A 23,725-nucleotide genomic window follows, 5' to 3' on the forward strand; every position below is an offset into this window, starting at 1 on the left:
GGGCAGAGAAGACACAGAGGAATCCAGGAGAGGGCAGAGAAGACACAGAGGAATCCAGGAGAGCACAGAGAAGACACAGAGGAATCCAGGAGAGGGCAGAGAAGACACAGAGGAATCCAGGAGAGCACAGAGAGGGCAGAGAGGAATCAAGGAGAGGGCAGAGAAGACACAGAGGAATCCAGGAGAGGACAGAGAAGACACAGAGGAATCCAGGAGAGCACAGAGAAGACACAGAGGAATCCAGGAGAGGGCAGAGAAGACACAGAGGAATCCAGGAGAGGGCAGAGAAGACACAGAGGAATCCAGGAGAGCACAGAGAGGGCAGAGAAGACACAGAGGAATCCAGGAGAGCACAGAGAAGACACAGAGGAATCCAGGAGAGCACAGAGAGGGCAGAGAAGACACAGAGGAATCCAGGAGAGCACAGAGAAGACACAGAGGAATCCAGGAGAGCACAGAGAGGGCAGAGAAGACACAGAGGAATCCAAGAGAGCACAGAGAAGACACAGAGGAATCCAGGAGAGCACAGAGAAGACACAGAGGAATCCAGGAGAGGGCAGAGAAGACACAGAGGAATCCAGGAGAGCACAGAGAGAGGGCAGAGAAGACACAGAGGAATCCAGGAGAGCACAGAGAAGACACAGAGGAATCCAGGAGAGGGCAGAGAAGACACAGAGGAATCCAGGAGAGGGCAGAGAAGGCAGAGAATACACAGAGGAATCCAGGAGAGGGCAGAGAAGACACAGAGGAATCCAGGAGAGGGCAGAGAAGACACAGAGGAATCCAGGAGAGCACAGAGAAGACACAGAGGAATCCAGGAGAGGGCAGAGAAGACACAGAGGAATCCAGGAGAGCACAGAGAAGACACAGAGGAATCCAGGAGAGCACAGAGAGGGCAGAGAAGACACAGAGGAATCCAGGAGAGGGCAGAGAAGACACAGAGGAATCCAGGAGAGCACAGAGAAGACACAGAGGAATCCAGGAGAGCACAGAGAAGACACAGAGGAATCCAGGAGAGGGCAGAGAAGACACAGAGGAATCCAGGAGAGCACAGAGAGAGGGCAGAGAAGACACAGAGGAATCCAGGAGAGCACAGAGAAGACACAGAGGAATCCAGGAGAGGGCAGAGAAGACACAGAGGAATCCAGGAGAGGGCAGAGAAGACACAGAGGAATCCAGGAGAGGGCAGAGAAGACACAGAGGAATCCAGGAGAGGGCAGAGAAGACACAGAGGAATCCAGGAGAGCACAGAGAAGACACAGAGGAATCCAGGAGAGGGCAGAGAAGACACAGAGGAATTCAGGAGAGGGCAGAGAAGACACAGAGGAATCCAGGAGAGCACAGAGAAGACACAGAGGAATCCAGGAGAGCACAGAGAGGGCAGAGAAGACACAGAGGAATCCAGGAGAGGACATAGAAGACACAGAGGAATCCAGGAGAGGGCAGAGAAGACACAGAGGAATCCAGGAGAGGGCAGAGAAGACACAGAGGAATCCAGGAGAGCACAGAGAGGGCAGAGAGGAATCAAGGAGAGGGCAGAGAAGACACAGAGGAATCCAGGAGAGGACAGAGAAGACACAGAGGAATCCAGGAGAGCACAGAGAAGACACAGAGGAATCCAGGAGAGGGCAGAGAAGACACAGAGGAATCCAGGAGAGCACAGAGAGGGCAGAGAGGAATCAAGGAGAGGGCAGAGAAGACACAGAGGAATCCAGGAGAGGACAGAGAAGACACAGAGGAATCCAGGAGAGCACAGAGAAGACACAGAGGAATCCAGGAGAGGGCAGAGAAGACACAGAGGAATCCAGGAGAGGGCAGAGAAGACACAGAGGAATTCAGGAGAGCACAGAGAGGGCAGAGAAGACACAGAGGAATCCAGGAGAGCACAGAGAAGACACAGAGGAATCCAGGAGAGCACAGAGAGGGCAGAGAAGACACAGAGGAATCCAGGAGAGCACAGAGAAGACACAGAGGAATCCAGGAGAGCACAGAGAAGACACAGAGGAATCCAGGAGAGGGCAGAGAAGACACAGAGGAATCCAGGAGAGCACAGAGAGAGGGCAGAGAAGACACAGAGGAATCCAGGAGAGCACAGAGAATACACAGAGGAATCCAGGAGAGGGCAGAGGACACACAGAGGAATCCAGGAGAGGGCAGAGAAGACACAGAGGAATCCAGGAGAGGGCAGAGGACACACAGAGGAATCCAGGAGAGGGCAGAGAAGGCAGAGAATACACAGAGGAATCCAGGAGAGGGCAGAGAAGACACAGAGGAATCCAGGAGAGGGCAGAGAAGACACAGAGGAATCCAGGAGAGGGCAGAGGACACACAGAGGAATCCAGGAGAGGGCAGAGAATACACAGAGGAATCCAGGAGAGGGCAGAGAAGACACAGAGGAATCCAGGAGAGGGCAGAGGACACACAGAGGAATCCAGGAGAGGGCAGAGAAGGCAGAGAATACACAGAGGAATCCAGGAGAGGGCAGAGAAGACACAGAGGAATCCAGGAGAGGGCAGAGAAGACACAGAGGAATCCAGGAGAGCACAGAGAAGACACAGAGGAATCCAGGAGAGGGCAGAGAAGACACAGAGGAATCCAGGAGAGCACAGAGAGGGCAGAGAGAAATCAAGGAGAGGGCAGAGAAGACACAGAGGAATCCAGGAGAGCACAGAGAAGACACAGAGGAATCCAGGAGAGCACAGAGAGGGCAGAGAAGACACAGAGGAATCCAGGAGAGCACAGAGAAGACACATAGGAATCCAGGAGAGCACAGAGAAGACACAGAGGAATCCAGGAGAGGGCAGAGAAGACACAGAGGAATCCAGGAGAGCACAGAGAGAGGGCAGAGAAGACACAGAGGAATCCAGGAGAGCACAGAGAATACACAGAGGAATCCAGGAGAGGGCAGAGGACACACAGAGGAATCCAGGAGAGGGCAGAGAAGGCAGAGAATACACAGAGGAATCCAGGAGAGGGCAGAGAAGACACAGAGGAATCCAGGAGAGGGCAGAGAAGACACAGAGGAATCCAGGAGAGCACAGAGAAGACACAGAGGAATCCAGGAGAGGGCAGAGAAGACACAGAGGAATCCAGGAGAGCACAGAGAGGGCAGAGAGAAATCAAGGAGAGGGCAGAGAAGACACAGAGGAATCCAGGAGAAGGCAGAGAAGACACAGAGGAATCCAGGAGAGCACAGAGAGGGCAGAGAGGAATCAAGGAGAGGGCAGAGAAGACACAGAGGAATCCAGGAGAGGACAGAGAAGACACAGAGGAATCCAGGAGAGCACAGAAGACACAGAGAAATCCAGGAGAGGGCAGAGAAGACACAGAGGAATCCAGGAGAGCACAGAGAGGGCAGAGAAGACACAGAGGAATCCAGGAGAGCACAGAGAAGACACAGAGGAATCCAGGAGAGCACAGAGAGGGCAGAGAAGACACAGAGGAATCCAGGAGAGGGCAGAGAAGACACAGAGGAATCCAGGAGAGCACAGAGAAGACACAGAGGAATCCAGGAGAGGGCAGAGAAGACACAGAGGAATCCAGGAGAGCACAGAGAAGACACAGAGGAATCCAGGAGAGGGCAGAGAAGACACAGAGGAATTCAGGAGAGGGCAGAGAAGACACAGAGGAATCCAGGAGAGCACAGAGAAGACACAGAGGAATCCAGGAGAGCACAGAGAGGGCAGAGAAGACACAGAGGAATCCAGGAGAGCACAGAGAAGACACAGAGGAATCCAGGAGAGGGCAGAGAAGACACAGAGGAATCCAGGAGAGGGCAGAGAAGACACAGAGGAATCCAGGAGAGCACAGAGAAGACACAGAGGAATCCAGGAGAGGGCAGAGAAGACACAGAGGAATCCAGGAGAGCACAGAGAGAGGGCAGAGAAGACACAGAGGAATCCAGGAGAGCACAGAGAGAGGGCAGAGAAGACACAGAGGAATCCAGGAGAGCACAGAGAAGACACAGAGGAATCCAGGAGAGGGCAGAGAAGACACAGAGGAATTCAGGAGAGGGCAGAGAAGACACAGAGGAATCCAGGAGAGGGCAGAGAAGACACAGAGGAATCCAGGAGAGCACAGAGAAGACACAGAGGAATCCAGGAGAGGGCAGAGAAGACACAGAGGAATCCAGGAAAGGGCAGAGAAGACACAGAGGAATCCAGGAGAGGGCAGAGAAGACACAGAGGAATCCAGGAGAGCACAGAGAAGGCAGAGAATACACAGAGGAATCCAGGAGAGGGCAGAGAAGACACAGAGGAATCCAGGAGAGGGCAGAGAAGACACAGAGGAATCCAGGAGAGGGCAGAGAAGACACAGAGGAATCCAGGAGAGCACAGAGAGGGCAGAGAAAACACAGCAGCACAGAGGAATCCAGGAGAGGGCAGAGAAGACACAGAGGAATCCAGGAGAGCACAGAGAAGACACAGAGGAATTCAGGAGAGCACAGAGAAGACACAGAGGAATCCAGGAGAGGGCAGAGAAGACACAGTGGAATCCAGGAGAGGGCAGAGAAGACACAGAGGAGTCCAGGAGAGGGCAGAGAAGACACAGAGGAATCCAGGAGAGGGTAGAGAAGACACAGAGGAAACCAGGAGAGCACAGAGAGGGCAGAGAAGACACAGAGGAATCCAGGAGAGGGCAGAGAAGACACAGAGGAATCCAGGAGAGCACAGAGAAGACACAGAGGAATCCAGGAGAGCACAGAGAAGACACAGAGGAATCCAGGAGAGCACATAGAAGACACAGAGGAATCCAGGAGAGCACAGAGAAGACACAGAGGAATCCAGGAGAGCACAGAGAAGACACAGAGGAATCCAGGAGAGCACATAGAGGGCAGAGAAGACACAGAGGAATCCAGGAGAGGGCAGAGAAGACACAGAGGAATCTAGGAGAGGGCAGAGAAGACACAGAGGAATCCAGAAGAGCACAGAGAAGACACAGAGGAATCCAGGAGAGCACAGAGAGGGCAGAGAAGATACAGAGAAATCCAGGAGAGCACAGAGAGGGCAGAGAAGACACAGAGGAATCCAGGAGAGCACAGAAAAGAGACAGAGGAATGCAGGAGAGCACAGAAAAGAGACAGAGGAATGCAGGAGAGCACAGAGAGGGCAGAGAAGACACAGAGGAATCCAGGAGAGCACAGAGAGGGCAGAGAAGACACAGAGGAATCCAGGAGAGCACAGAGAGGGCAGAGAAGACACAGCAGCACAGAGGAATTCAGGAGCATACAGAGAGGGTAAAGAAGACACAGAGGAATTCAGGAGATCACAGAGAAGAAACAGAGGAATTCAGGAGAGCACAGAGAGGGCAGAGGAGACACAGAGAAATTCAGGAGAGCACAGAGAAGACAGAAGAATTCAGGAGAGCACAGAGAGGTCAGAGAAGACACAGCAGCACAGAGGAATCCAGGAGAGCACAGAGAGGGCGGAGAAGAAACAGAGGACTTCAGGAGAACACAGAGAGGGCAGAGAAGACACAGATGAATTCAGGAGAGCACAGAGAGGTCAGATAAGACACAGCAGCACAGAGAGGTCATAGAAGACAGAGAAGACACAGCAGCACAGAGGAATCCAGGAGGGCAGAGAAGACACGGAGGAATTCAGGAGAGCATAGAGAGGGCAGAGAAGACACAGAGGAATTCAGGAGAGCACAGAGAGGTCAGAGAAGACACAGCAGCAAAGAGGAATTCAGGAGAGCACAGAGAGGGCAGAGAAGACACAGCAGCACAAAGGAATTCAGGAAAGCACAGAGAGAGCAGAGAAGACACAGAGGAAATCAGAAGAGCACAGAGAGGTCAGAGAAGACACAGAGGAATCCAGGAGAGGGCAGAGAAGACACAGAGGAATCCAGGAGAGGGCAGAGAAGACACAGAAGAATCCAGGAGAGCACAGAGAGGGCAGAGAAGACACAGAGGAATCCAGGAGAGCACAGAGAAGACACAGAGGAATTCAGGAGAGCACATAGAAGACACAGAGGAATCCAGGAGAGCACAGAGAAGACACAGAGGAATCCAGGAGAGCACAGAGAAGACACAGAGGAATCTAGGAGAGCACAGAGAGGGCAGAGAAGACACAGAGGAATCCAGGAGAGGGCAGAGAAGACACAGAGGAATCCAGGAGAGGGCAGAGAAGACACAGAGGAATCCAGGAGAGGGCAGAGAAGACACAGAGGAATCCAGGAGAGCACAGAGAAGGCAGAGAATACACAGAGGAATCCAGGAGAGCACATAGAGGGCAGAGAAGACACAGAGGAATCCAGGAGAGGGCAGAGAAGACACAGAGGAATCCAGGAGAGGGCAGAGAGGGCAGAGAAGATACAGAGGAATCCAGGAGAGCACAGAGAAGACACAGAGGAATCCAGGAGAGCACAGAGAGGGCAGAGAAGATACAGAGGAATCCAGGAGAGCACAGAGAGGGCAGAGAAGACACAGAGGAATCCAGGAGAGCACAGAAAAGAGACAGAGGAATGCAGGAGAGCACAGAAAAGAGACAGAGGAATGCAGGAGAGCACAGAGAGGGCAGAGAAGACACAGAGGAATCCAGGAGAGCACAGAGAGGGCAGAGAAGACACAGAGGAATCCAGGAGAGCACAGAGAGGGCAGAGAAGACACAGCAGCACAGAGGAATTCAGGAGCATACAGAGAGGGTAAAGAAGACACAGAGGAATTCAGGAGATCACAGAGAAGAAACAGAGGAATTCAGGAGAGCACAGAGAGGGCAGAGGAGACACAGAGAAATTCAGAAGAGCACAGAGAAGACACAGAAGAATTCAGGAGAGCACAGAGAGGTCAGAGAAGACACAGCAGCACAGAGGAATCCAGGAGAGCACAGAGAGGGCGGAGAAGAAACAGAGGACTTCAGGAGAACACAGAGAGGGCAGAGAAGACACAGATGAATTCAGGAGAGCACAGAGAGGTCAGATAAGACACAGCAGCACAGAGAGGTCATAGAAGACAGAGAAGACACAGCAGCACAGAGGAATCCAGGAGGGCAGAGAAGACACGGAGGAATTCAGGAGAGCATAGAGAGGGCAGAGAAGACACAGAGGAATTCAGGAGAGCACAGAGAGGTCAGAGAAGACACAGCAGCAAAGAGGAATTCAGGAGAGCACAGAGAGGGCAGAGAAGACACAGCAGCACAAAGGAATTCAGGAGAGCACAGAGAGAGCAGAGAAGACACAGAGGAAATCAGAAGAGCACAGAGAGGTCAGAGAAGACACAGCAGCACAGAGGAATTAAGGAGCGTACAGTGAGGGCAGAGAAGACACAGAGGAATTCAGGAGATCACAGAGAAGAAACAGAGGAATTCAGGAGAGCACAGAGAGGGCAGAGAAGACACAGAGGAATTCGGGAGAGGACAGAGAAGACAGAGGAATTCAGGAGAGCACAGAGAGGTCAGAGAAGACACAGCAGCACAGAGAGGTCAGAGAACACAGAGAAGACACAGCAGCACAGAGGAATCTAGGAGAGCACAGAGAGGGCAGAGAAGACACAGATGAATTCAGGAGAGCACAGGGAGGGTAGAGAAAACACAGTAGCACAGAGGAATTCAGGAGAGCACAGAGAGGTCAGAGAAGAAACAAAAGAATCCAGGAGAGCACAGAGAGGGCAGAGAAGACACCGAGGAATTCAGGAGAACACAGAGAGGGCAGAGAAGACACAGTAGCACAGAGGAATTCAGGAGAGCACAGAGAGAGCAGAGAAGACACAGAGGAATTCAGAAGAGCACGGAGAGGTCAGAGAAGACACAGCAGCACAGAGGAATTCAGGAGAGCACAGAGAGGGCAGAGAATACACAGCAGCACAGAGGGTTTCAGGAGAGGCTGGCCCTGTGCGACATTTCATTTTGAAGGTATAAATGTCTTATTTGCAGCACTCTGTGCAGTGGTCCCTGCAGGGACCCAATAGAACTCTATGTAACAATTGTATTCAGGTCCATGCGCCGTTTGATAGATTTGGCGCACGTCTGCCTCCTGCTCTGTGACTTTTCAGGGACTAATAACATTCAAATCTCCCGTCAGATTCCCCTCATAGTCCCCTCATACTGTGCATTATACTTTATAGTCACTGATCCTGGTTATATTACTTCTGGGGCAGGAAGAGACAAGCTCCTCATGGGAGGGGCCTCATAACACAGACCACACCCAACCCCACCCATAAGGTTTAGTTGGGCACTGTCAGATTAGAAAATTCATACAGAAAAAGCCAAACAACTGCCCCCTAACCAATACATACCCCACTATCACTATATATACCTCACCAATACATACCCCACTATCACTATATATACCTCACCAATACATACCCCACTATCACTATATATACCTCACCAATACATACCCCACTATCACTATATATACCTCACCAAAACATACCCCACTATATATACCTCACCAATACATACCCCACTATATATACCTCACCAATACATACCCCACTATATATACCTCATCAATACATACCCCACCATATATACCTCATCAATACATACCCCACTATATATACCTCACCAATACATACCCCACTATCACTATATATACCTCACCAATACATACCCCACTATCACTATATATACCTCACCAAAACATACCCCACTATATATACCTCACCAATACATACCCCACTATCACTATATATACCTCACCAATACATACCCCACTATCACTATATATACCTCACCAATACATACCCCACTATCACTATATATACCTCACCAATACATACCCCACTATCACTATATATACCTCACCAATACATACCCCACTATCACTATATATACCTCACCAATACATACCCCACTATCACTATATATACCTCACCAAAACATACCCCACTATATATACCTCACCAATACATACCCCACTATATATACCTCACCAATACATACCCCACTATATATACCTCATCAATACATACCCCACCATATATACCTCATCAATACATACCCCACTATATATACCTCACCAATACATACCCCACTATATATACCTCACTAATACATACCCCACTATATATACCTCACCAATACATACCCCACTATCACTATATATACCTCACCAATACATACCCCACTATCACTATATATACCTCACCAATACATACCCCACTATCACTATATATACCTCACCAATACATACCCCACTATCACTATATATACCTCACCAATACATACCCCACTATCACTATATATACCTCACCAATACATACCCCACTATCACTATATATACCTCACCAAAACATACCCCACTATATATACCTCACCAATACATACCCCACTATATATACCTCACCAATACATACCCCACTATATATACCTCATCAATACATACCCCACCATATATACCTCATCAATACATACCCCACTATATATACCTCACCAATACATACCCCACTATATATACCTCACTAATACATACCCCACTATATATACCTCACCAATACATACCCCACTATATATACCTCACCAATACATACCCCACCATATATACCTCACCAATACATACCCCACCATATATACCTCACCAATACATACCCCACCATATATACCTCACCAATACATACCCCACCATATATACCTCACCAATACATACCCCACCATATATACCTCACCAATACATACCCCACCATATATACCTCACCAATACATACCCCACCATATATACCTCACCAATACATACCCCACCATATATACCTCACCAATACATACCCCACCATATATACCTCACCAATACATACCCCACCATATATACCTCACCAATACATACCCCACCATATATACCTCACCAATACATACCCCACCATATATACCTCACCAATACATACCCCACCATATATACCTCACCAATACATACCCCACCATATATACCTCACCAATACATACCCCACCATATACACCATATATACCTCACCAATACATACCCCACCATATATACCTCACCAATACATACCCCACTATATATACCTCACCAATACATACCCCACCATATATACCTCACCAATACATACCCCACCATATATACCTCACCAATACATACCCCACTATATATACCTCACCAAAACATACCCCACCATATATACCTCATCAATACATACCCCACCATATATACCTCACCAATACATACCCCACCATATATACCTCACCAATACATACCCCACCATATATACCTCACCAATACATATCCCACCATATATACCTCACCAATACATACCCCACCATATATACCTCACCAATACATACCCCACCATATATACCTCACCAATACATACCCCACCATATATACCTCACCAATACATACCCCACTATATATACCTCACCAATACATACCCCACCATATATACCTCACCAATACATATCCCACCATATATACCTCACCAATACATACCCCACTATAAATACCTCACCAATACATACCCCACCATATATACCTCATCAATACATACCCCACCATATATACCTCATCAATACATACCCCACCATATATACCTCACCAATACATACCCCACCATATATACCTCACCAATACATACCCCACCATATATACCTCACCAATACATACCCCACCATATACACCATATATACCTCACCAATACATACCCCACCATATATACCTCACCAATACATACCCCACTATATATACCTCACCAATACATACCCCACCATATATACCTCACCAATACATATCCCACCATATATACCTCACCAATACATACCCCACTATATATACCTCACCAATACATACCCCACCATATATACCTCATCAATACATACCCCACCATATATACCTCATCAATACATACCCCACCATATATGCCTCATCAATACATACCCCACCATATATACCTCATCAATACATACCCCACCATATATACCTCACCAATACAAACCCCACCATATATACCTCACCAATACATACCCCAACATATATACCTCACCAATACATATCCCACTATATATACCTCACCAATACATACCCCACCATATATACCTCATCAATACATACCCCACTATATATACCTCACCAATACATACCCCACCATATATACCTCACCAATACATACCCCACCATATATACCTCACCAATACATACCCCAACATATATACCTCACCAATACATACCCCACCATATATACCTCACCAATACATACCCCACCATATATACCTCACCAATACATACCCCACCATATATACCTCACCAATACATACCCCAACATATATACCTCACCAATACATACCCCACTATATATACCTCACCAATACATACCCCACTATATATACCTCACCAATACATACCCCAACATATATACCTCACCAATACATACCCCACCATATATACCTCACCAATAAATACCCCACCATATATACCTCACCAATACATACCCCACCATATATACCTCACCAATACATACCCCACCATATATACCTCACCAATACATACCCCACCATATATACCTCACCAATACATACCCCACCATATATACCTCATCAATACATAACCCACCATATATACCTCACTAATACATACCCCACCATATATACCTCACCAATACATACCCCACCATATATACCTCGCCAATACATACCCCACCATATATACCTCACCAATACATACCCCACCATATATACCTCATCAATACATACCCCACCATATATACCTCACCAATACATACCCCACCATACATACCCCACCATATATACCTAACCAATACATACCCCACCATACATACCTCATCAATGCATACCCCACAATACATACCCCACTAATACATACCCCACAATACTTACCCCAACCACCAATACATACCCCACCATATATAACTCATCAATATATTCCCCACAATACATACTCCACTAATACATACCCCACAATACTTACCCCAACCACCAATACATACCCCACAATACATACCCCACCATATATAACTCAGCAATATATACCCCACAATACATACTCCACTAATACATACCCCACAATACTTACCCCACCCACCAATACATACCCCACAATATATACCCCACCATATAAACCTCACCAATATATACCCCACAATACATACCCACTAATACATACCCCACAATACTTACCCCAACCAACAATACATACCCCACCATATATACCCCATCATATTTACCTCACTAATACATACCCCACAATACTTACACTAACCACCAATAAATACCCACAAATACATACCCCACTAATACATACCCAACAATACATACCCCACCCCCAAATACATTCCCAACAATACATACCCCACCCACAAACACATACCCCACAATACATACCCCACTAATACCCCACAATACATACCCCACCCACAAACACATACCCCACAATACATACCCCACTAATACCCCACAATACATACCCCACAAACCAATGAATACACCACCAAATATACCTCACCAATACATACCCTACAATAGAAACTCCAATAATTCATACCCCACAATACTTTCCCCACTAATACATACCCCACCATCACCCCCTTTTATGCCCGCCCCTCATCCATAATACATTCGTGTCCTTTCATAACCCTGCTGTGTAATTATACCCGATTCCAGAGAGATTCCACCGCAGTGTATCATAGGTTAATCCTGGGTTTATAGTGAAATTATCTAATCCTCAGTAATCCAGAGAAAAGACTAAAGCATACACCGTAGATACCTGTCTGATCAGGAGAATACACCGCAGATACCTGTCTGATCAGGAGAATACACCGCAGATACCTGTCTGATCAGGAGAATACACCGCAGATATCTGTCTGATCAGGAGAACACACCGCAGATACCCGTCTGATCAGGAGAATACACCGCAGATACCTGTCTGATCAGGAGAATACACCGCAGATACCTGTCTGATCAGGAGAATACACCGCAGATACCCGTCTGATCAGGAGAACACACCGCAGATACCCGTCTAATCAGGAGAATACACCGCAGATACCTGTCTGATCAGAATACACCGCAGATACCCGTCTGATCAGGAGAATACACTGCAGATACCTGTCTGATCAGTAGAATACACCGCAGATACCTGTCTGATCAGGAGAATACACCGCAGATACCTGTCTGATCAGGAGAATACACCGCAGATACCCGTCTGATCAGGAGAATACACCGCAGATACCTGTGTGATCAGGAGAATACACCGCAGATACCCGTCTGATCAGGAGAATACACCGTAGATACCTGTCTGATCAGGAGAATACACCGCAGATACCTGTCTGATCAGGAGAATACACCGCAGATATCTGTCTGATCAGGAGAACACACCGCAGATACCCGTCTGATCAGGAGAACACACCGCAGATACCTGTCTAATCAGGAGAATACACCGCAGATACCTGTCTGATCAGAATACACCGCAGATACCCGTCTGATCAGGAGAATACACTGCAGATACCTGTCTGATCAGATACCTGTCTGATCAGGAGAATACACCGCAGATACCTGTCTGATCAGGAGAATACACCGCAGATACCTGTCTGATCAGGAGAATACACCGCAGATACCCGTCTGATCAGGAGAATACACCGCAGATACCCGTCTGATCAGGAGAATACACCGCAGATACCCGTCTGATCAGGAGAATACACCGCAGATACCTGTCTGATCAGGAGAATTCACCGCAGATACCTGTCTGATCAGGAGAATTCACCGCAGATACCTGTCTGATCAGGAGAATACACCGCAGATACCTGTCTGATCAGGAGAATACACCGCAGATACCCGTCTGATCAGGAGAATACACCGCAGATACCCGTCTGATCAGGAGAATACACCGCAGATACCCGTCTGATCAGGAGAATACACCGCAGATACCTGTCTGATCAGGAGAATACACCGCAGATACCTGTCTGATCAGGAGAATACACCGCAGATACCTGTCTGATCAGGAGAATACACCGCAGATACCTGTCTGATCAGGAGAATACACTGCAGATACCCGTCTGATCAGGAGAATACACCGCAGATACCTGTCTGATCAGGAGAATACACCGCAGATACCTGTCTGATCAGGAGAATACACCGCAGATACCTGTCTGATCAGGAGAATACACCGCAGATACCTGTCTGATCAGGAGAATACACCGCAGATACCTGTCTGATCAGGAGAATACACCGCAGATACCTGTCTGATCAGGAGAATACACCGCAGATACCTGTCTGATCAGGAGAATACACTGCAGATACCCGTCTGATCAGGAGAATACACCGCAGATACCTGTCTGATCAGGAGAATACACCGCAGATACCTGTCTGATCAGGAGAATACACCGCAGATACCCGTCTGATCAGGAGAATACACCGCAGATACCTGTCTGATCAGGAGAATACACTGCAGATACCTGTCTGATCAGGAGAATACACTGCAGATACCTGTCTGATCAGGAGAATACACCGCAGATACCCGTCTGATCAGGAGAATACACTGCAGATACCTGTCTGATCAGGAGAATACACCGCAGATACCCGTCTGATCAGGAGAATACACCGCAGATACCTGTCTGATCAGGAGAATACACTGCAGATACCTGTCTGATCAGGAGAATACACTGCAGATACCCGTCTGATCAGGAGAATACACCGCAGATACCTGTCTGATCAGGAGAATACACCGCAGATCGCTCTACCTGTGTCGGTCATCAGTATCGCAGGGGTCACGTAATCATGGTTGTCGTCCAGATGGTAGAAAACTGCGCAGAAGTCTGTCGGGCACCGCTGTGTAACGTAGACCCAGAGGATGAACGTACAACTGCAGAGATATAATAGACAAAGCGTCATTATAACCTATATAACCATATAACTACACGAAATGCCGCGCAGCAGAGTGCACACAGCGTTGGCCGTCTCTATGATTCTAAGGCTCGGTGGTTTTTTTCTGCTGCTGTAATTTCACCATTTACGCAATTTGGAGAAACGCAACAACAACAACAACAAAAAAACACAGAAAAACCATACTGTGTGAACACAACCTAAGCAATAGTGTGTGTGCAGCTCTGGGTGTGACTAGAGTAAAAGCCAATTCAATGTAGAAACGTCTGTGTAGAGCAGTGGTCTTCAACCTGCGGACCTCCAGATGTTGCAAAACTACAACTCCCAGCATGCCCGGACAGCCGTTGGCATACTATGTGAACACAACCTAAGCAATAGTGTGTGTGCAGCTCTGGGTGTGACTAGAGTAAAAGCCGATTCAATGCAGAAACATCTGTGTAGAGCAGTGGTCTTCAACCTGCGGACCTCCAGATGTTGCAAAACTACAACTCCCAGCATGCCCGGACAGCCAACGGCATACTGTGTGAACACAACCTAAGCAATAGTGTGTGTGCAGCTCTGGGTGTGACTAGAGTAAAAGCCGATTCAATGCAGAAACATCTGTGTAGAGCAGTGGTCTTCATCCTGCGGACCTCCAGATGTTGCAAAACTACAACTCCCAGCATGCCCGGACAGCCGTTGGCATACTGTGTGAACACAACCTAAGCAATAGTGTGTGTGCAGCTCTGGGTGTGACTAGAGTAAAAGCCGATTCAATGCAGAAACATCTGTGTAGAGCAGTGGTCTTCATCCTGCGGACCTCCAGATGTTGCAAAACTACAACTCCCAGCATGCCCGGACAGCCGTTGGCATACTGTGGGAACACAACCTAAGCAATAGTGTGTGTGCAGCTCTGGGTGTGACTAGAGTAAAAGCCAATTCAATGCAGAAACATCTGTGTAGAGCAGTGGTCTTCATCCTGCGGACCTCCAGATGTTGCAAAACTACAACTCCCAGCATGCCCGGACAGCCGTTGGCATACTGTGGGAACACAACCTAAGCAATAGTGTGTGTGCAGCTCTGGGTGTGACTAGAGTAAAAGCCGATTCAATGCAGAAACATCTGTGTAGAGCAGTGGTCTTCATCCTGCGGACCTCCAGATGTTGCAAAACTACAACTCCCAGCATGCCCGGACAGCCGTTGGCATACTGTGGGAACACAACCTAAGCAATAGTGTGTGTGCAGCTCTGGGTGTGACTAGAGTAAAAGCCGATTCAATGCAGAAACATCTGTGTAGAGCAGTGGTCTTCATCCTGCGGACCTCCAGATGTTGCAAAACTACAACTCCCAGCATGCCCGGACAGCCGTTGGCATACTGTGTGAACACAACCTAAGCAATAGTGTGTGTGCAGCTCTGGGTGTGACTAGAGTAAAAGCCGATTCAATGCAGAAACATCTGTGTAGAGCAGTGGTCTTCAACCTGCGGACCTCCAGATGTTGCAAAACTACAACTCCCAGCATGCCCGGACAGCCGTTGGCTGTCCGGGCATGCTGGGAGTTGTAGTTTTGCAACATCTGAAGGTCCGCAGGTTGAAGACCACTGGTGTAGAGGTAAAGCCGTGCAGTAGCCATAGCAACCAGTCACAGGGCTAAGAGTCCTGTGAAAAGTGAAAGCAGCGATCTGATTGGTTGCTATGGGCAACTGCACGGCTCTTCCTATACACAGGTTTTGATAAAGCTTTCCCTCCGAATTCCTTAAATCCTGTCTCCACCCAATTCCTGTGGTCTCTAAACTGTGGCATGCTGGGAGTTGTAGTATTATCACAGCTGGAGGTCCTCAGTTTGGAGACCGCTGCTAATATAAGGGGAGGGTGAACTCCATCTCTCTCTATGGGGGGAGATTTACCAAATTCTGGCCAGAGGAAAAGTTGTCCAGTTGCCCATAGCAACCAATCAGATCGCTGCTTTCATTTTTAACACGACCTCTGCAAAATGAAAGCAGCGATCTGATTGGTTGCTATGGGCAACTTAGCAACTCTTCCTCTGGATGGGTTTTGATAAATCTCCCCCATATCACTACCAGGCCCCGCTACCCTAGAACAGTGTTTCCCAGCCAGGGTGCCTCCAGCTGTTGCAAAACTACAACTCCCAGCATGCCATTGTAATCATTATGGGGAAAAAAAATAATACCTGCCACATCGGCTAAAACAGGTGAGCACAAGGCATACACAAAAACCTCTACATCAATGTTTCCCAACCAGTGTGCCTCCAGCTGTTGCAAAACTACAACTCCCAGCATGCCTGGTCTGTCATTGCATGCTGGGAGTTATAGTTTTGCAACAGCAAGAGGCACATGGGTTGGCAAACACTGAGTTAGGAAACAGACAATGTTTCCCAACCAGTGTGCCTCCAGCTGTTGCAAAACTACAACCCTACGACATTTTTTTTTTTATAAAATGAACTGATGCCAGAAAGTTAAACAGATTTGTAAATCACTTCTATTTAAAAAAAAAATCTTAATCCTTCCAGTACTTATCAGCTGCTGTATACTACAGAGGAATTTATTTTCTTTTTCTGTCTGACCACAGTGCTCTCTGCTGACACCTCTGTCTGTGTCAGGAACTGTCCAGAGCAGGAGAGGTTTGCTATGGGGATTTTCTCCTGCTCTGGACAGTTCCTCACATGGACAGAGGTGTCAGCAGAGAGCAGTGTGGACAGACAGAAAAGAAATCCAAAAAGAAAAGAATTTCCTCTGTAGTATACAGCCGCCAATAAGTACTGGAAGGATTAAGATTTTTTTAATAGAAGTGATTTACAAATCTGTTTAAAGGGGTATTCCTGGAAAAAACTTTTTTTTAAATAAATATATATATACAGTGATTCATCAGCTTCCAATGGCCTCAACATACAATAGTTTCAACATACAATGGTCTTTTCTGGACCATTGTAACTTGAAACCAGACTCAACATACAATACTACAGACAGTCCAGATCTGCAAAACATGTCAATGGCTGGAAGAACTGGCCAATCAGAATGGACATTCACTGGTAAAACACCTGTATTAGCGCGTGCACTGTAGTACTGAAGCGCATGCACTGAATTCCTGTCTGGTAGCGCCCCCTACAGTACAGGGAGATATTACATGTTCTGTACTACTCTTAATCTATGTCACAGTTAGCTGCTCCTTTGGACACCAAGTAAAGGCGACTCCATTTTACTTTTTTAGGAAATTGTGTGTACTGTATTGGACCCTGAAGAAGCTCCTGTCCTCTACATAGACCAGTGTTTCCCAACCAGGGCACCTCCAGCTGTTGCAAAACTACAACTCCCAGCATGCCCGGACAGCCAAAGCAGATCTTTCTTACTTTTATATGTAAGGATTTGCTTTATCTATATAAGTCACCTACTTATTTTTCTTTAATCCTCACTTTTTCCTATTTTTGATGACATTTTGGTGGCTTCAAAACCAATTACCAGGTTTCCATAGAGTTCTGGTCCCAACATAAAATGGTTTCAACATACAATGGTCGTCCTGGGACCAATTAATATTGTAACTTGAGGGACCACTGTGTGTATATATATATATCAACTGGCTTCAGAAAGTTAAATAGATTTGTAAATGACTTCTATAAAAAAAAAAATCTTAATCCTTCCACTAATTATCAGCTGCTGAAGTTGAGTTGTTCTTTTCTGTGTGACAACAGTGCTCTCTGCTGACATCTCTGCTTGTCTCAAGAACTGCACTGAGTAGGAGAGGTTTGCTACGGGGATTTGCTTCTACTCTGGACAGTTCCTGAGACAGAGGTGTCCTCAGAGAGCACTTAGACAGAAGAGAACAACTCAACTTCAGCAGCTCATAAGTACTGAAAGGATTAAGATTTTTCAATAGAAGTAATTCACAAATCTGTTTAACTTTCTGGAGCCAGTTTTCCAACTGGTGCGCCTCCAGCTGTTGCAAAGCTACAACTCCCAGCATACCCGGACAGCCAAAGGCTGTCCGGGCATGCTGGGAGTTGTAGTTTTGCAACAGCTGGAGGCACCCTGGTTGCCCTAGAAGCTGAGATATGAGCTTCTCTATGCAGAAAAGCCTTTCTTGTCTTATCAGATCTTCATGAAGATCCTGTAATGACTGTAGATCCAGGATGTCTCCCAGGATACTTTGCTGTACTTATTCCTTTTCTCCTTAAAGGGGTACTCCGGTGGAAAACTTTTTTTTTTTTTTTTTTTTAAATCAACTGGTGCCAGAAAGTTAAACAGATTTGTAAATTACTTCTATTAAAAAAATCTTAATCCTTCCTGTACTTATTAGCTGCTGAATACTACAGAGGAATTTTTTTTCTTTTTGGAACACAGAGCTCTCTGCTGACATCATGACCACAGTGCTCTCTGCTGACATCTCTGTCCATTTTAGGAACTGTCCAGAGCAGCATATGTTTTCTATGGGGATTTTCTCCTACTCTGGACAGTTCTTAAAATGGACAGAGATGTCAGCAGAGAGCACTGTGCTCGTGATGTCAGCAGAGAGCTCTGTGTTCCAAAAAGAAAATAATTTCCTATGTAGTATTCAGCAGCTAATAAGTACTGGAAGGATTAAGATTTTTTTTAATAGAAGTAATTTAAAAATCTGTTTAACGTTCTGGAGCCAGTTGCTGTACTTATTCCTTTTCTCCTTAAAGGGGTACTCCGGTGGAGCTAATAAGTACTGGAAGGATTAAGATTTTTTAATAGAAGTAATTTACAAATCTGTTTAACTTTCTGGCACCAGTTGATTAAAAAAAAAATAAAAAAAGTTTTCCACCGGAGTACCCCTTTAATCCATTATTTATTAGCGAACCGGCCCTTTAATTTAGAGTATCCCTTTAAGTCAATGCGGAAGTGACATGCCGGATCTCCATTGACTTGTATGGGATGTGAGATTCACCCCCTCCCCCCATATCCAATAATGCGGATGATTTACCGAGGGGACAGTGAGTATCGCTGCCTTTCCGCTTCCAGCACGCGGTCTCCGTACGGTTTCAGCGCCCGTATGACTCCATAACTCTCCCCGGTGCTGGCGTAAAGGAAGGACAGGAGCTGGATGACGTCTATGGAAAGGAGAGAGGACCAAACAAAACCTTAGGAGAAGAAGGAGGAGGACACATCTCATATACTGTGTATATATATATACTATTTTTGGTGCGGACATCCCCCCGTGTGAATATAGCCTGATAGTGCCCCCCCCCCCCGAGAGTAGACTCTGGATCTACCACAGATCTGTATTTGTAATAATAAAATGGGGTACGATGTTAAACTTATAGACCGATCAGCAAGGAACATTTTACATATTCTACAGATTCACTTACAGTAAAGAAACTGATCCTGCAGGGACAATTACAAGGATCTACAGCTCTTACTGCAAAGAACCAGACCGTGAGGTGAGGTGTCAATTCCACAGAGTCATAGCTCTGACAGTAAAGAACAAGCTCCCGAGGGGAATTCCGCATAAGGTGACTACTCCACAGGTTCACAGCTCTTACAGTAAAGAACCAGTTTATTAGGTGACAACTCCACAGATTCTCAAACTGTTTCTTTACTGTAAGTGCAGAGAATCTGCGGAGTAGTCACCTAATAAACTGGTTCTTTACTGTAAGTGCAGAGAATCTGAGGAGTAGTCACCAAATAAACTGGTTCTTTACTGTAAGAGCTGTGTACCTGTGGAGTAGTCACCTAATAAATTGGTTCTTTACTGTAAGAGCTGTGTACCTGTGGAGTAGTCACCTAATAAACTGGTTCTTTACTGTAAGAGCTGTGTACCTGTGGAGTAGTCACCTAATAAACTGGTTCTTTACTGTAAGAGCTGTGAACCTGTGGAGTAGTCACCTAATAAACTGGTTCTTTACTGTAAGAGCTGTGAACCTGTGGAGTAGTCACCTAATAAACTGGTTCTTTACTGTAAGAGCTGTGTACCTGTGGAGTAGTCACCTAATAAACTGGTTCTTTACTGTAAGAGCTGTGAACCTGTGGAGTAGTCACCTAATAAACTGGTTCTTTACTGTAAGAGCTGTGTACCTGTGGAGTAGTCACCTAATAAACTGGTTCTTTACTGTAGGTGACTACTCCACAGATTCTCAGCTCATACAATAAAGAACCAGCTGATGAGTTTACTGCTTCAAAGCTTCAGAGCTCTTCCAGTAAAGAATCAGCTCTTAAGGTGAATATTCTACAGATTCTCAGCTCTTACAGTAAAGAACCAGCTCCTGAGGTGACTATTCCACAGATTCACAGCTCATAAGGTTACAATTCATAAGGTGACCACTTTACAGATTCACAGCTCTTACAGTAAAGAATATATGTGATATAAATAAAAATAAAATATTTATATTAACCAGTCCTCTAAAGTACTATAGATGAAGAATAGATAGGAGATAAGAGATACAATGTATATAAACTATTTATTAATTGGTTAATTAAGGTAATATATGTCGTCACCTTCAGCAGGGCCCTTGTGTGGGGTGAACGGCAGTATAACTTAGTATGAATGGGATATGATAAAAAATAAATAACATATTAGTAATAAAAGCAATAAGGTAATAAAATGCTGAAAGGTATCACAACAGTATCACAATTTGTAAGTATCAGTTTGTCCATTGCACGTGATCCCCTAGTATTGTGGTTCATCAGTCTTTATATTGTGCTATATCTGTAGGTGATACAGTTTATGTATTTGTATACTTTTTGTATACTTTGTATTCAGTTGATTGGTGGTACAGTTTTAGATACAGTTCACTGGTGTGCTAGTGCCCGGTAGCAGAATGTCTTATACAGCGCAGTGTTACTGTAGCGCTTGTAGTGATGGTCGGCGCACAGCAGCACTCACCCTCCGCAGGATATACTTCTGCCCGGGCTGGTGCGGCTGGGTCCTGTGCTGGGGACGGCTGCGTCTTGTGTTCTGCCCGTCTGTGTGGAGGGTGAGCGGTTCTCTGGCATCTGTGGGTCCCGGGCCGGCACGGCAGATGTCCGGCCTGTAGCGGTACTGACCGGGACTCACGCAGGTAAGCCGGGGCTGTGGGGACGAATCAGAGCTGGGTCGGAGAAGGCGTTCCACGTGTGTGAACACGACACTATGTGCGCGCGTGCTGCAGTGGTCTCCAAAGCAGGGGGTATCCAGCAGTTGCGAATGACTAATTTTGGCAGTCCGGGGGTTGTTGTGCAATAGCGTATATAGTATATATAATAGGCTAGACGCGTTTCAATGTCTCGGACATTTTCTTCAGTAGCATAAAAATATCTGATTTATAGGGTACGTTCCCATTTCTTATATAGTGTCTAAATGGTGATGTCACATTCATCTCAGGAAGGGAAAACATGGAAAAGGAATCATGGATAAGGTGAAAGGGGAAAAAGAAAAAGAGAGGAAAGAATATAGGAAAAATACAGATGTGCAGATATATTATTATCTGTTTAGTTATATATAGATATGTAAATGTATTAATTAATATGTGGATGTAAATATCTGAATATATGGACACATTTCATTGTATATTATAGAATATATCTATTGGATATGTGTGGGTAGTGATCACATATTTATACAACATTGATGGAAAATATGATGATAATCGCATATTAATAAAAAATTTATAAAAAATTTATAGAAAATTAATAAAAATTAATAGTTGGTGTAAATTATTGAAAATTTGGATTAGGATGTACATAAAAATAAAATTAAGATGTACATAAAAATAAAAATAAATAATATTGAGATAACAATGAAGAGATGTAGATTTGTATGTACATGGGTTATGAAAAAATAAAGATATAAAATGTATAAAATATATTTGAGGTTATGGAGATGGACACCATAATATATAAATAAATATGGTGGATATAAAAAAATCTGAAAAAAATGCGATTATAAAATGTGATAATGAAAAGAAATGTAAAACGTTATTATAAACATGGCTAATGAACAATGATGTCTTGATGTATCTTGAGGTTCTTGATTGAGATGGTCTTGGGTGGGCTGGACCCCAGGGGCCGTCGGTGGGTCGTTATGCGGCCCGCCAGTGACGGACCATGGGGAAGAGCTACACCACAAGTTTCTGACAATATTATAGAAATCTGAAGATTTTCAATTCTGAATTTAGTCCTTTTGGTGCAATGGTGTCAAATTCGAAATTTTTTCTCGATTCCACCTTTGACATCTTGGTTATATAGTCTCCTCCTCGCCAACATTTCTTTACTTTTTGGATGGCTACAAAAAAGAGTTCAGATGGGTTTTGTTTGTGATGCTTAATAAAGTGTAGGGATAAGGGGTGTGTTTTTATTCCTTTTTTGATATTATATGTGTTCAGAAACAGGTATTTTTAATTGTCTCTTTGTTCTTCCTATGTATTGCTTACCGCAGGTACATTGGACCAAATGGATTACTCCTTTTGTGTGGCAGGTAAGACATTCAGTTAGGAGTAATCTATTTGGTCCAATGTACCTGCAATAAGCAATACATAGGAAGAACAAAGAGACAATTAAAAAATACCTATTTCTGAACACATATATAATATAAAAAAAGGAATAAAAACACACCCCTTATCCCTACACTTTATTGAGCATCACAAACAAAACCCCTCTGAACTCTTTTTTGTAGCCATCCAAAAAGTAAAGAAATGTTGGCGAGGAGGAGACTATATAACCAAGATGTCAAAGGTGGAATCGAGAAAAAATTTGACACCATTGCACCAAAAGGACTAAATTCAGAATTGGAAATCTTGGGATTTCTATAATATTGTCAGAAACTTGTGGTGTAGCTCTTCCCCATGGTCCGTCACTGGCGGGCCACATAACGACCAACCAACGGCCCCTGGGGTCCAGCCCACCCAAGACCATCTCAATCAAGAACCTCAAGATACATCAAGACATCATTGTTCATTAGCCATGTTTATAATAACGTTTTACATTTCTTTTCATTATCACATTTTATAATCACATTTTT

The 23,725-nt window shown here is 45.5% G+C and overlaps 1 protein-coding gene across 1 annotated transcript in view; it reads right to left on the reverse strand.

The window, feature by feature from the left end:
• The window catches only part of LOC130332322 (protein sel-1 homolog 3-like), a gene marked incomplete at its 3' end in the record, with an annotated part of 117,463 nt that overhangs the window by 72,133 nt on the left and 21,605 nt on the right, over positions 1–23,725 (reverse strand). The window contains exons 4-5 of the mRNA XM_056553739.1: positions 19,715–19,841; positions 14,636–14,757 (exon numbers count right to left, since the gene is read on the reverse strand). Coding sequence (XP_056409714.1) covers positions 14,636–14,757; positions 19,715–19,841 — 249 coding nt within the window. The remainder of the gene's footprint in view (positions 1–14,635; positions 14,758–19,714; positions 19,842–23,725) is intronic.

The sequence above is a fragment of the Hyla sarda genome, unplaced genomic scaffold, assembly GCF_029499605.1.
Source record: "Hyla sarda isolate aHylSar1 unplaced genomic scaffold, aHylSar1.hap1 scaffold_375, whole genome shotgun sequence".
Taxonomy (NCBI): domain Eukaryota; kingdom Metazoa; phylum Chordata; class Amphibia; order Anura; family Hylidae; genus Hyla; species Hyla sarda.